Below are 15,442 nucleotides of genomic sequence, written 5' to 3'. Positions count from 1 at the left end.
AGGATCTGATTTGCTGAACTCAAAGCGTGAATTCCTCCTGTGACTCTAAACCAGTTTTAAGCAGTTTGTCCCGTCTGTTTTTATGAAAATTACACTGCACGTCCACTCATTCCCTCAAACATTTTTGGTTAAGGTAACAACATGGTCACTGGATTACAATACCTCAAGTGAAGCCACAATAGCTGCTGGATTCTTTAAGATTTCACATTAAAAATAAAAACGAAAGGAAAAAGAAACAAGTTCACTTTCCTGTACAGCATATGTATAGATATTTATATTCATATATATTTATATATAGGCGGGGTAGAGTATTGCAGAATTATATTGCATGTGTTAATCAATAAACCTAGACAAAAACAAGCAAGTATACAGTATGGGTTGTTCACAAATGTTTCCTTTTGATAAAGCTCAGATTATTTAACCACCTTTGCCTTCAGGGTTACAATCAGTACGCTGGCCAAACAGCTGACCGCCTCCCAGATGTTTCATAAAAACAGGTCAGTGCCACTGTCAGCACATCAAACCAATCTCGCTTGACAAAGCAGTGTAGAGAGTGTGTGAGTCCAATCTCTGAAAATAGAACCAAAACGTACCAACAAACTCACGCACACAAACTTACACCCACATATATACATACACACAAACCAAATATATGGCTTCTAACGTTGAATCAAGGCAGTTAAATAAATGGCATTTTCTTCTATGTTTCTTTTTTAGTTGATACAGACACAACCAGACTTTGTGTTCAAGCTCAACTTTGGTTTGGGTAGATACAATGAATATAATATCCCTCCGTACTTTTTTCATCAACTATGTACACATCGATGTAAGATCGACCAGCGGTCTAAAACACTATTTTCACTACTATTTTAAACAATATGAAGAGCAATGTGTTCTTTTGCTACGACAGCTTATACGGAAAAATTACACTCAAAACACTTTTTGAACGCTTAAAATGTCATTGTCATTTGACCTCAAGTCCCTGATTTTCATTTTTAAGTCCAGCTCCTGCTAGATTGCATTGCATGGATTCTACACAGTATGCAATAATTACATTAATCATACTTTTCTTCATATCTTTACAGTAAAGACAGCAATATACAGTAGGTGTTTGGAAGCAGAGTGTAAGGGGTGATACTAAGACTAAAGGTGCTGGCACAGTAGACTAGACCAGTTCAACCTTAAGTTATACTAGTTTAATTGTATAGACTCCTCCTAGCCAAAGTGTCTCAAGACTTTGAGTTGCTCTTTTCCTTCTGCTGACACCAGCACACAGTGCATCCAGGTCGAATGACTGGTGGCGCTGACGGTAGCTGATTGGTCATTTAGCAGGCTGACAGATCAGCTGGACTGACCTAAAACAAACAGATTCTCCTACAAAAAAGGCCTCTTTCCTGAACTCTACCAGGGTCACAAGTTGGAAGACAGCCGGGATCTGGCAGAGTCTAGCTCTGGAAGGCTGACAATTGAATCTTTCTTGGGAACTCCAGAGTCTGGAGGACCTGATCCAGCAGCTGCTGCTACTGCCCCCATTCCAGCAGGTCCACCGGGAGGAGGTGTGGAGGCAAAGGCCACCCTCTGTTGGGCTCCTGCCATTCTCCCCACCCCCGAGGGCCCTGGCAGGCTAGGGTGAGGGGGCTGAGGGGGGCCGATGGAGTTGTTGGAGGTGCGGGTGGATTGCGGAGGGCTAGGGGCTGCAGAGGCAGCTTGTGGCATTCCCTCCTGGGGGAGTGAAGGCTGGGAGGCAGACAGGGCCCGGGTATCCTGGCTCAAGCTACCTGTATGAAGGGAGTGGGTGCTCTTGTGTGAGGCAGGCCTCTGTTGGGTCTGTGTGGGGCTAGGTGCATGGTGCTGTACTAAGGACAACTGGGAACCAGAGGGTCCTGCGCTCGCCATGTACTGGAAAGTCCGTCCTGAAGCTGCGAGCGGGCTTTGGACAGGCGGGCTGGAGATTGCAGATCCAAACGCCCCTCCGAACGCCTGAGGGGGTTGAGACTGCAGAGGAGACATGGAGACTGGGCTGGCCAGGTTCTGCAATACCTGGAACCTTCGTACCATACGAGGAGATTGCAGAGTCCCTGGACCCACCAGGGGACTCGCCATTTGAGGACAAAAGCTCATGGCCACAGCCTGCTGAAGAGTGGCAATAGCAGAGCCTGTCTGCGGCTGGCCGGGAGGAGCAAAGATACCGCCGATGGAAGGGGTCATAGACATGGCCCGTGGCCGCTGCAGGTCCACCAGCTTCACCATTTCACGGTCGTACTTGACAATCTCCTGGATCATCTCATTCTCCTGGTTGTTGAAGACACCAGAGTTGAGATCATGCTGAACCTTGTGCATCAGGATGGAGTTCTTTTTACCTGCAGAATGAAATACATTGATCGATTATTAAAGAGCTAGAAACAGAAATGAGAAGGGACAGGACAGAGAGGACGAAAAGCCAACAAAGCATAAATATATGGAAACAAGAGGATTTGGAAAGGAGGAACAATATGAGTTAGATATAGCATGTGATGTCCTTCACATCAGGTACATCCTCTAGCAGAACAAGCCCTGAGGAAAATGGATGTGTCACCCTGTACTCTTATCTACTGTTACAGTGTCCTGTGTCATTCTGAGGGAACAGCACAGCTCATTTTACTGCCTATTTCAACTTTAATATTCTGGAAACATCTCCTTAGCTCAATATTATTTTATTTTCTGTTAATTTTAGAGTGCTTTGTTTATTTTACAATAATGCTTTACAGATGTTTTATGCCTATGCTTAGGTACCCATATGTCTGATCAGATCCATATGTCTAATTTGTTTTTTTACCTATGCGGTCTAGACGGTCAATGGCAACCGTCTCGAAGGCTCGTCTCATCATGGGATATTCTTCCAGCACCTCATTGAAGTGGTCAACAGACAGAGAGTAGAGTCGACAATAAGTCTCTGCTCGCACGCTGGCTGTTCGCCGACCCCTCGTTAATAAACAGATCTCTGAAACGAGGAAGGAGAAAGTGTAACAGCAAAAAAAAAACAGGCTGGCCATCACCAGCAAAAAACAACATGTAAGCTAAAAACTGTATCCTACCTCCAAAATAAGAGCCATCAGAAAGTTTCATTGCCAGAGTGCCCTTAGTGATGACACTGCAGACTCCGTGCTGAATGAAGTACATCTTCTTCCCGATAGTGCCCTCTCTTATAATGTAGTCATGTGGCTGGAATACCTCAAAGCGCAGCTTGGTCAACATGGCTGTCACAAAGTTTGGCTCTGCGTTGGCAAATAGTGGCATGGATGCCACCAGCTTGCGGCAGTTGAAGTTTACAATTTCCTAAGAAAAGAAACATTGTTTGGTGTGTTCAACAACAAGAAAGATATGTGTCAAATGTGAAACTGAAACACTATACTGCAGTGTCTCTTTCTGCATGCATGAATGGTGTGTTCAGGGATTTAAGTATAATCTTGCAGCATATGTGATGAAAAAACTCCCAAATAAAGGTTTTAAAAATCAAACATCACTGAAAGATCACAGTGAACGCAATGAATAATTTTAAGTGTCTCAAACACAAAAATAATCTTAGTAGTACAACTTCAACGTTGCTGATATTTATAGTGTGTCTTACCTCTCTGAGAGGCTCACTGAGTTCTCCCAGAATGCTCTCCTCATCAAACATCTTGCCCTGGTATCTGTGCTCATAATAGTCATGGATTTTCTGTCGGAAGTCGGCAGGCAGCTTGTGGAAGGACATATACTGCTCCACTTGTTTGTACTGAGAGGGAGCAGGGCGGAGGGAGAAAATGTGCTGTTAATACAGTGCATGCAATCATTTAAAAGCATCTTGTATTCTTTTTAAACTGTAACAATGTTTAATTGTATTGTCCCTGTTAAAGAGACCAAAACCAACATTGTTCCTACCAACAAGTATTTGTATAGCTTTATAGCTTATTTATCAAAAATAAAAACACATCAATGAGATATACAAATGCAGTGCGTAACATGTTCCTCCATTATGATGAAAATGGGCTCTGTAGGTTATTTCATGTTATTCCCACATAGACTGCTCTGCTGCTGTTAAATACTCAAATGTGTATTTCTCCGCAGCTGAAAGTAGTCCCCACCCAATGCACTATTTTCTCTTGTGACGTTTGCTAAAAAACTACAGTGCACAGCTGATTTAGGAAATTATTCAGCTCTACTAAAAATGTATTATATACATTTGTGACCAGTTTTCAAAGACTTAATCTAAGAGGAGGAGGAGCTTTGGAGAGGTTTTTTTTAAGTATTGAGAAACAGACTAACACATTGTTGGTTTTGGCTTTTTTGTGGAATTTGTTGAGAATACCAAAGATATAAAATATTGGCATGTTTATGCTTTAAATAAACAAAAAGAGTAAAAAAGATATGAAGAAAACACACTCCTTCACCAACCTTGTAATTGGCTACACATGTTTTAAAGTACAAGGGATCAGCTCACATGTGTCCATATATTCAAACACTTATGTCTATATATACAGCAGGAAATTATGTAGAGATCTTATAATATTTTTACATTTAGCCACATCAAAGCACAGAAAAATATAGGCCATTCTTTGATATGACATTCAGTAACCACTTGCACATTTGTTTCTTTAACTACATTGAAAGCTACTCTCAGTTGCCAGTCAAACACAACAGTCCTGCAGTAAATCTGACCCCCATGAAGGTTATAATGTTCAGTTTATACTGAAACTGTTTTAGAGTGCTGCTGGTTCAAATTTACTGCCATTTTGGAGACTGTAGTTTATGGTGCTGTTGAACTGTATTGCTTTATCCTCAGAGGGTTTTCTAGTATTTTACTTTTGGGTGGGCAAAATATTACACACAAACTACAGTCTACAGCCGAAAAGGCGCTGCTTATCAATGAAGATAAAGGAGATACCTTTCCGAAGATGTTTTACCTGTATTTCTTCCAGTTAGTCAACAAAGACAATACAAACAACCACACAAAACCGTGCAAGCACATGTCCTTCAGCTGTCAACTGAAATGAACACACTCGCTGCATGATCAATGCTACCTAGAAGTTAATCAATGCCAGATTGATAGAAAGTGAAGGGTCCGACAAGGCAACAACACAAACAGTCAGCTTCTATTGTTGAGATATGCTAATCACAACCCATCCAGAGTGACCACTGAGAAACCAGAAACTACGTGGCTGGGCTGCAGAGAGGGCGGAGGGTGATAGATGTGGCGATAAACCGACCAGACAGCAAACTGTTGAGAGAAAAAGATTTATCCTTGTACTTTGCTGTCACACTGTGTGCACTTCAACCCACCTCAAATGGAAAGCTTTATAAGAAGCACAGCTCAACCCTGCACCACTAAAGCTGTCCGAAACACAATTTTGAGAGACAGTTCAGTGAGCTGGCACACACTGTGTACAACTTTTAGATACTGAGGAAGTCATCGTCCATACCGCCTCTATCCCATCGGTCCTAAACTTCCACTGTGTGCAGGATGACCGCAACAAAAGCGATGAGCAGGCATCAAGTGACATCAAGATCTTCAGCAGGTGTGCTTCAGAGCGAGACTGCCACACAACCACAAGGTCCCAGGTTCACTTCTGCCACAGACTATATTGCATCAGGCGCCGTGTGACCTGTCAGAGGCCCTGAGCAAAACAATGAGGTCCACCTGCTTGCATGCTTGTTGCAAGCTCTGGATCCTCAACAGAATCCGATAAATGTAAAAAAATGGAAATTGTTTGTACTCTGAGAGAGACAGACTGGCTCCCTGTTTCTAAAAGAGCAACATATTTAGCAAACAAAGACTTCTAGTTGTACATAACAGACTACTTGTGTACACAGGGAGAATCTGGCAGTACAGAGCAATGAAATCCTCATTTTCCTAAATAGATTTCCTAGATACTCCACATTAATGTAATTTCAGCTGAAATTGACTTTGTGCCTGAAACACCAAACTAAACACACCTGACCATTTCAGATAACGAGGGTCACATTAGCACCAGAACCTAAATTATCTCAACCACAGAATGTCTTTGCAGTATTTGCAGTACAGTCAGAAAGTGTTGAGTGTGATTACATCTACATCAGATGAACTGTGTGAAGTGGTTTTTTTTTGCAGACAGATCTGAGACAGAAAGAAACAAGTTAACATAAACTTAAATAAGGTCTCAAAGGATGGCTGGACTCTATGACCTGTAGACATCAGCAGACGCTTGGCATCCTCCCTGGGCTCTGCTCTGCCAGGTTTGTACTTCAGCTATCTTCAGTTCTTGCTTATTTTTAAGTCTTGTCTTCAGCCAGTGAAACACATGCTCAGTTGGTTTGTATGTGTGGGAATATAAACCTGGTGCATTATCCTGGGGACAGTAAACGTAATACTATTTTTGAACATTAGACCATTTCAATAAATTTGGTCAAAACATTTTCAAGGATTTAATATTCTGTGGGATATACAATATTTTATTCTTTATGTTTTTGTTTTGTGGTTTTTTTTTCATGGTGGGGTATATAATAACTTTGGCGATCTCCAGACTTTTCATTTCAGGTCAGATTTGGACCTTTTAATACTTTTATGACATACTAATGATAATCCCATCAGCCTAAACTGTTCTTATTTTGTACTCAATGCAAACTGTTAGCAAGCTAACATGTTAACATATGGTGGCCATGGTAAATACTACCTGTTAATCATCAGCATGTTAACACTCTCATTGTGAGGGTGGCACTGTGCAAGTGCAAAGAGCTGCTAGCATGGCTGTAGCTGTGTGTGACCACTTTGAATGAAATGAAAGTCTAATCCACAGGCAGCATCTCACATGAGGAACAGTAGGTGGCAAACGATAAAAACCTCATAGTCCCTGTTCTGTTTCAAATCCAGCGTGCTGGATTACAGAGCCAAAACAGTGAAAACAAATGCTTCCTGAACTGTATGTAGGCTTAATGATACCCACCCAAGTCATACCACACACTGTTTCTGCAGAGGGGATGTTGGTACACCATGACCTCACAGTGTTAGACAGGAAAAGTATTGTCACTCTGCCCAGAAAAAGCAAAGCGTGTTTATGACTGATACTCTCACCCACACTGCTCCCTTATGCCATATAACATCAACATAAATAAACCAAACATGCAACATTTGAATTATTCAGCAACTACGTAAGCAAACGTGTCCTGGGAGGGGGGAAGAGCTCCTCTGATGGAGTTACACAACACAAAGTCTCACCTGCATGAGTGAGTCTGCTTCCTGACATCTGCAGATGGAGAGTGGCCTCAAGAAATGACCCTGTGTCACAACTCTTTACCCGACGTGTCAAAGCTAACACTGCAGCTGGTGTGCCTTTCATACAATAGAAGTGCTGATTGTGAACAAAGTGTAGGTGTTGGGTAGTCTGGCGGTGAGGGAAAACCTCACACTCCCCGCAGAGATGCAGCAACCAAGCAGCTGTGGTTAGACATGAAACTCATTCCAGTGTATTGTGACTCGGCTAACTCTGAATGAATGAAGCAGCAAAAGCTGATTTGATTAAACTTAGATGGTGGCATTTAATGACTTGACTTTGAGAGCTATGTCACAGCGCGCCGTATCGATCATCACCAGGCCAAAGATAAGATAAGAAAAGATAAGAAAACCTTTATTTGTCCCACAATGGGGAAATTGCAGGAAACTCAAATCTCTCCAGTGTCACAGGGGAGAGGGAGCAAGCATTTGGCCGGTGCATCACAGCACCTACAGGGGACTGACAAACACCCAAATGAGAGTGAAAATGACATCCATTTTCTGTTTCACTTTGATGACAGTGTGTGTGCAGTAGCAAAACACTCCACTGACATTTTGTCATCTAAACAACTGTTTCTGGGAACTCTTTGCATTTGCGATTTGTTAGTTTTGTTTTTGACTTTGACTATATTTTTCCACTTTTAAGCCCATTAACTACTTACTCAACATGGCATGAACTTTTTATCACTCCCTTTCTTTCCTTTAATTTCACCTTCTTTATGTCCGCTTTTTTTTTTCTTTCCCAGCTTTTCCTTTCCTTTGCCACTACTCTCCTTCCCTTTTCTGACTTTCTTGTCCCATCCTTATCTTCTTAATCCTTTCCTTTGCCTCTCCTCTCCTTTCTATTCTTTTCCCATTCTTTCATTGCCCATTCATCCTTTAATTTCTTTTCTTTCCTTTCTTTACCTTCCTCTCATTTCATCTCCTCTCCTTCCCTTTCCCATACTTTCCTTTTCCTCTGTTCCTGCTCATTCATCCCACAACTTCTCTCCATTGGAAATTCTAATTTGGGTTCATCCCAAACGGCCATGTGGATGTATAATTCATTCACTTAATTCCCTGCAAAATCGCCTCATTATATTATGGAGCACATTCACCAAAGAGAAGAAAATCAGATAGTGGTAAGTCAGAGCTTGTCTTGTCTCTCTTCAATTCAGAGATGTGTACACAGGGAGGAACAACACACTGTGGGGTCTCACACAGTACAAAGTCTCATTAAATGAAATTAGACTTCTAAGGAAACACTGGAAAATCCTATAATTCAGTCAAAGGGAGTGACAACCAAAGGAGACTGGCTGATAAGGGTTTGTTCATCAGACACACTTTCTACTGGAGTAGTGAATATTATTTGGCACAACTAAAGGGATACTGTTTTTGTTGTAGATGCTGGCGCAGGAATCTCTTTGGCCACTATCTTTGCAAAGTCAGCCTGGTTCTGGATAATTGGAGCGATCAGTGACAAGCAGTCTGGCTAAGAGAAGACAGATCACTGTTGATGGTGGCAGCGGCACGAAGAAGGAGTAGAGGAGGAGGGGGAGAAGGTAGAAAACAATCTTGTATCCTGTCTTGTGCCACATCACGACAGAAAGCTCAGACTGCTGTCTGCTCTCTGTCTTGCCGACTGAGATTAGTCTTTCAACCCCCGTTAAGAGCTGATTATTGATGCAAAAGGTGTGTCTGAGTAGAGTTGCATGACTACACTTGTCTGCTGCGTGTGTCAAAGGCACAGTCTGTGATCTAAAGGGAAGCCAGACTACCACAAACCAAGTTGTAATCTGCTATTTTCTTTGTATTGTATTTATGGACAAAATCTAAACAATGACAGTCCACAGTAATTTTGATAATATGAAAGGTTTTCTTAGATAATCAATTTTGTAAATAAAATTTTGAAGTATGACTCACAAAATGCTGATTTTACATCTATACCTTAAATCTCAATTCAATTGACTTCAATTATGTGAGCAAATCTCAACTATATATTGTTAAAAATATATGAATACTTTTTGTTATGTCACAGTAGGAAAAACATAGGTGTAAATAATAAAATGAATGACGGCTGAATTCCAATTAGATGCAAAAACAAATCTTCCAAACTAATTTTGATCCTCACCTCACAGCAAAACCGGAAGTGATTTTCTAAAGCAGCTTCTGAGTGATGTTAGATAGGCACACTCTGAACTAGAGCATAGTTATTGTGTTGATCAGATATCTGTCAAATGATGTCATGCAAAGACGAGCCATCTATTCTCTGAGCTGCAGTCAGACCAAAAGTCTCCCTGGTGAGATGTACTCGCAGGGTGTGGCCATAAGAAAGGGGGACAGGAAACAGCATGCATACGGTTGTAAACATGAACTGCGGGAGCAACCATGGCCAGCCAGCTAACAACAACAGTGTTTTATCTGACGTTTCAGTGTGATTAACCTCTGTCACTGTCTTTGCACTCACTGCAGCCAGGCAGCATCCTTCTTTGCTGCTTGCATTATTTTGCTGTGCAGTCATAAAACACAGTTCTCGTGCATAAAACCAGTATCCAAACCAATATCTCCCACCTGCTGTAAAGAACTACAGAAGTGTCACAGACTGCCAGCAAAATGGCACCATCCCTGGGTGTTGCACCTAAATAAAATCCAATATTAACACTAATACAATGGATTCAGGGGCTATATACCGTTTGTTTGTATCTGGTGTCACTTTTTAAGAAATCGCTCCAAATGCACAACAGTATCTTCGTATTCTGCCAGCAATGCATCAATGCTTAATCAGGCAAAATAAGCAAAAACACCTGTGTGGGTGGACCATGGGTGTGAAGGGCCTTTAATGCAGCATTTTCTAGTGACGTCGCACTGCATTACATAAAACAGGGCAATCACAAAGTCAAAATCACAGAATATTATGCACCAAAAGAAGAACTGTTTCTACTGGCCAATCATGCAGGTTTGCAGGTCAGATAACAACAAGCATGAATTCTGAATTGTGATATTTTCATTGTTTTTGAAGGTGCATTAAAAGTGGCACTAGTGAGACTGCATTTTTCTATGTAGGTCTATCTGCCCCTCTGTTATGTGTCAGTGTGCACTGTTACTTTGTATAAATAAGTCATTGGTCTCTGCACCAAAGCCACCAAGCCAAATTCTCTTTAAATTTAACCAGCAAGGATTGTGAGTCTGACATTACTGCTGGGCTGAAATGGAAACCTCCACACAATGCTAGCTCGAGTCTCACTGGTACTGTAACAGACTGCCAGTAGAAGTGTTTTGCTAACACTCTCCAAATGATAAGAATGTCACTCACAGTCCTATCTGGAGGCGTGGCGAATTCACCCAGCAGCATCAGCATCAGCCTCAGCCTCACTGGCATGGCTGGCACTTTTCTGCTCTACACGTTTTTTTTTCTTCTTCTTTTTAAATAAACACATCTTCAGCTCAAGTACTAATCCTCACAGAGCAGCAGGGGAAAAAAAACTTTGCAGCAAAAAAAAAGAAAATCTGACAACTGGTCAGAAAAAGGGTTCAGGGGAAATGCACTTTCCTGCCCTCAGCAGAAAAATATATATACTGGGATGGGGTGAAGACGCATTACAAAATGTCTAAATATAAGTGTATACACACAGTATTGTGAACAAATGTCTCATGTGAAAGCATGTATGTTTCTTACTTGAGGATTATACACACTTATACAACTCTTTATAGCTCTTAAACACAGAAGACTTTTGTCAGTGTTCAGACTGCTTGTAGTACAAATTTAATTGGCTATTTAAAACTAAGGGGAAAACTTTCAACCATCAGCAACAGAAAAAGAGGACTGAGCAGTGGTCTAGGACAGGTTGCCAATTATAGAAAAAAGCATTTCTCACAGATGAAAGACAGTGGATTTGTATCTAGCCTTTTAACTCCCGTCACCCAGGACACACAGTACAGACAAGAGCACCAGTAAGCACTTAACTTGCTGAATCGTTGTCTTCTAAACCATTTATTGGAGATGATTTATACCCAAGCGTCCGGCCACATGGCTGAAAGAACCCTTCGGGGAGCTCCCCACAATGCTAGCCAGACAAGAAGCCGACAAAAACACTCGATGTGGAATAGACAATGTTCAGATATCTCGCAGTGCACCAGGACTTGTGTCGACAACAAGGCCCTTCCGTCTCCCACAGGTTTCCCCTCCCCCTCTCTTTGCTCCCTGTAGCAGACAGTTAGCAGTAGCACTGCACCTCTCAAGGACACCACTACCAGAGAGGATAGAGAGAGCAAGAGAAAAGGAAAGAGAGAGAAATTCAGATTGAGGGGAGAGGAGAAACCGAGAGAGACAGAGAGGGAGGGATGAAGACAAAAAAAGAAATAGGAGACAAAGCAGAAAATCAGGTGCAGATATTTTAAAGGTGGAGGGCAAGAAAAGAAAAAAGAGGGGAAGAGATAATGGAAAGAGGGATAGGTAAAGACCCATAACCGATCATAAAGAGTGCAGGTAGAATGAGAGCCAGTGAGTGAGTGATCAGGAAGAGAGAGAGAGAGAGAGAGGCAGCCATGGTTGCTTACGTCACCTTCAGGATGACATTGGCAGGACACACAGGTCTGCTGCCTCATCAATTCTACTGCTGCCCAAGGGGACATCATATCACACACACTCTCTCTCTCCCCACACACACGCACGCGCGTGCGCATGCACGCACACACACACGCACACCACGCACCACACAAAACCCACCACACACACACACACACACACGCCCTGCCCCTGGCGATGTGGCTCTACCTGGCCGAACACACCCGCAGCCTCTGATTGGCTGCTGAAAGCCAGCAAAACTCCCCCTGCTCCCCAGCCAGCGAGACTCTGCTTGGAAACAGAGAGGCTGCGCTGTTACCACCACAGGCCACTGCTGCAGCACTGTTCAGCGCTGCTCTGATCCCCATCCTTGTGTCAAAAGATGTCTGACAGGCAAAGAAAAATACTATCTAATGGCAATATACAGTAAAGAGTGTTAAACAGGACTACATAATGTGTGATTAAGGACATAACCCAATGGAAAAGTGTCTTGGTGTGACCTGATGCTACACTGTACACCTGGTTATACACTTTTCATACATTCATATTCATCGTATTCACACACATCATTATGAATGCATGAATAGATGAGCCTACAGTATAATACATTTAATTTAATTTTAATCAGCAGCAAATATTCAATAATTTATAATCAGCTGCAGCCAGTGACAAACAAAGAGAAAGAAAGATGTATGCGTTCTTGAGCTATACCATTGTTTCATTTTTTTAAAAGACCACTGAAGGAGCTTTTAAACCTCACACATAGTTTAAATCGATCCAACGTTTTCTCCCCTGATACAGATTCTGATATCCAAACTGAGGGTATTAGCAGACACTGACTGAGTCTCATTACCAGTGATCTTCTGCTATGTGTGAGGTAACGTGAGGCTGAAACTACAGATAAGTTCAGAACTACAAGAGAGTTCATACACAACATCTTTTTAAGCTTGTGCAAGTCAGCGTTAATAAGACGTAATGTCAGTCCTCGTTTTAAGAGGCTCTCTCCTTTTTCACGTTAAACCTGTAATAAAATCCATTTCATCCATGCAACCTTTCAAAAAGGCCTAAATGTAAAACTAAATGAAGTACATCTTTGGTAACATTCACTAACTATGTGTGTCAGTGAGTGAACACCTACCACTGCCAGCATGGAAAACCATTATGTTTAATGTGGATCCAAAGTTTCCAAAGACACCAAATATATCAGGGACATGAATATTTGTGTAAAATAACGTACAAAACATCTTGAATTTTACATTTGCTGGAATGATGCAGCCATAAAAAAACAGGCTCCTGGGTCCTTTTTCACGTCTTATAACTACAACCAAGAGCCGGAACAAGCTGATATATTTGTGATACTATCAGAAAAAGTTCAACCCTAATTTGCTTTCTTATTGTTCATATTTACGGTATATGCACTAGAGTGGTACTGAGTCTCAGCAAGAAAGCTAATAAGCATATGTCCCAAAATGTCAAACTTTTCCTTTAAGGGGAAAACTGGATAAGAAGCAGTTAATAGGAAACAGCAAACAGAAAAGTGTTGAGACATGGGACAGAGTTGATTTAATGAAGCTCCTCACCTTTTCCTGATACTGCCGTCTGGAGGAGTCCAGGGACTGGATGAGAGCAGTTGCATGACCAATAAAAACAGCATAGCAAGTAGCTCCCACAATCATACTCAGCATGGTGAGCCAGATATCTGATAGACTCTCCGGGGCCTGCCGGCCATAACCGATGCACAGCATGTGGCTCATTGCCTTGAATACAGCGAAGGAGTACAGCTCTGACCAGGTATCATTCTGTGGAAAGAGAAAACAGGTAAAGACATCAATGTTACATAAAAAGGCAAGTTTTGAGGGAGAGTGGTGGCAGAGAGTAGGGAAGAAAAGCTTTGGGAACAGCGGGGTCAGAGAATATCACTTATACAAATGAGAACTCCAGGGACAGAGTTGCATTAGAAAGAAAGAGGGAGGAAGAGGAAACGACATCAGGGGAATCCTTCGAGGCCTAATCAGTAAAGTAGAGACGGTTTGGAAATTATTTCCTCAGAGAGGAATGATAATGAGAGGTCATTAAATATGCCCTTTCAGAGCGGTGTGAATAGGATTCTACTACAGGCTGTGATAGCCAGGCAGCGGTCACCAGGCTGCTTGTGTTGAGATTCACGAGGGGCCAAGGGTCGTAACTTACAAAAACATCAAGGAGCATTATACATGTTACTGGATCACTTTGAGAACATCTGAGCAAGTATACATTCCTAATTGTAAATAGTGGCTCAGTGATATTCCACTGTAGCTTTATGTGAAAAATGGCTTCCTCACAAAAGAAGGGGGTGACTGAGCAATCTGAACAAGCTCAATTGATCTGATTTTGTGCACCAAGCTTCCTTTGTTTCCTTTTTTCTTTCATCAGCACTGAGTCACTGTGGTGAACAGTGCTGATGCTAATTAATCCAAGGTAAAACCAAAAGCTGGGATTGAAACCTTTTTTGGGGGGCGCTGTATTTAAATAAAGAAACCGGTAATGAAACTACACACACACACACACACACACATTATATATATATTATATAGAGGTTACAGTCTGCACTCAGATAGCTAAGGCAATCAACTGCATCCTCTCTTATGACTTACAGAAGTGCATTAGCTGTATATTAGTGCATTTCCCATCACATTATAAAATACAAATTCCTTTCTCAGGCTTATTTCAAATAAACAAATCCTTTTTTTAACCAATCCGTTTTTTAACCATCCTGTCGACCTTTTGGACGCATGTCCGCAACTCAGCAAAGTCAACAAGTTGAGAGATACATGGTTTTCTTGGTTTTAAAGTAGATTGACAGAAACATCTATGGCAATTGTTCTGCAAATTATATCATTGTAAATGTGTTATTTTGAAGTGTTGGTTGGGCTCTGGGCCCCAAGAATTTCACTATTTACTATTTCCTGATGTTATATTTATTAAATGATGAATAAATCAATACAAAAATACAAATCAGTAATAATTCAATTAATCGTTGCCACGCTAAAAAATAGGCAAAATACATGCACAAAACAACAGCACGTGTCTACTGTACAGAGATCTGGTATCAACATTAAAGGGCCACACAGTGATAGAGGGACTTCTCTGTCATGAGCAGAGAAAAATGAAGACTCCAAAAATAAATACAGCTCCACCAAGTGGGCTGAGGCTAAATGGTGTATGTGAAAACAGAAAGAGAAACAGTGGAGTGAAACAGATTGAATAATAGATGAACGATGAGCACTTTGATTCTGAAATAGCACAGGCAAGAGAGAGGGAGAGAGAGACTCCATATCCTCATATAAGTCTCAACAGCCCTCCCCGGAGGTTTCAGTTTGGGAACTATCCGTTGCTTTGTTGGTAATCAACGTCTCCATTAGCTGCAGATAGTCTGTTTGAAGTTGGCTGATAACGCAAAATTCTTTAAGTCTTCGAGTGTCCTAAAATGCCTCTTCGTTGGGGTACCCGGTTAGCTCAGTGGGTAGAGCTGGAGACCCATGTACCGAGGCTGAGTCCTTGATGGGTTCGAATCCGACCTGCGGCCCTTTGCTGCGTGTCATCCCCTCTCTCCGCCCCCCTTTCCTGTCTCCCTCCAGCTGTCACTATCATAGAGG

At 41.8% G+C, this 15,442-nt stretch overlaps 1 protein-coding gene across 1 annotated transcript in view; it reads right to left on the bottom strand.

The window, feature by feature from the left end:
- Positions 1–6: 6 nt before the first annotated feature.
- Positions 7–15,442, bottom strand: part of LOC118334515 (potassium/sodium hyperpolarization-activated cyclic nucleotide-gated channel 2-like) — a 28,452-nt gene continuing 13,016 nt past the window's right edge. Inside the window, 5 exon segments of the mRNA XM_035670436.1 lie at positions 7–2,360; positions 2,816–2,980; positions 3,075–3,315; positions 3,608–3,754; positions 13,388–13,606. Of these exon segments, the coding sequence (XP_035526329.1) occupies positions 1,411–2,360; positions 2,816–2,980; positions 3,075–3,315; positions 3,608–3,754; positions 13,388–13,606 (1,722 nt within the window). The 3' untranslated portion in view covers positions 7–1,410.

The sequence above is a fragment of the Morone saxatilis genome, unplaced genomic scaffold (assembly GCF_004916995.1).
Source record: "Morone saxatilis isolate NCDOM2014 unplaced genomic scaffold, NCSU_SB_2.0 Contig23, whole genome shotgun sequence".
NCBI lineage: Eukaryota > Metazoa > Chordata > Actinopteri > Moronidae > Morone > Morone saxatilis.
This window is presented reverse-complemented; position numbering and strand designations above follow the sequence as displayed.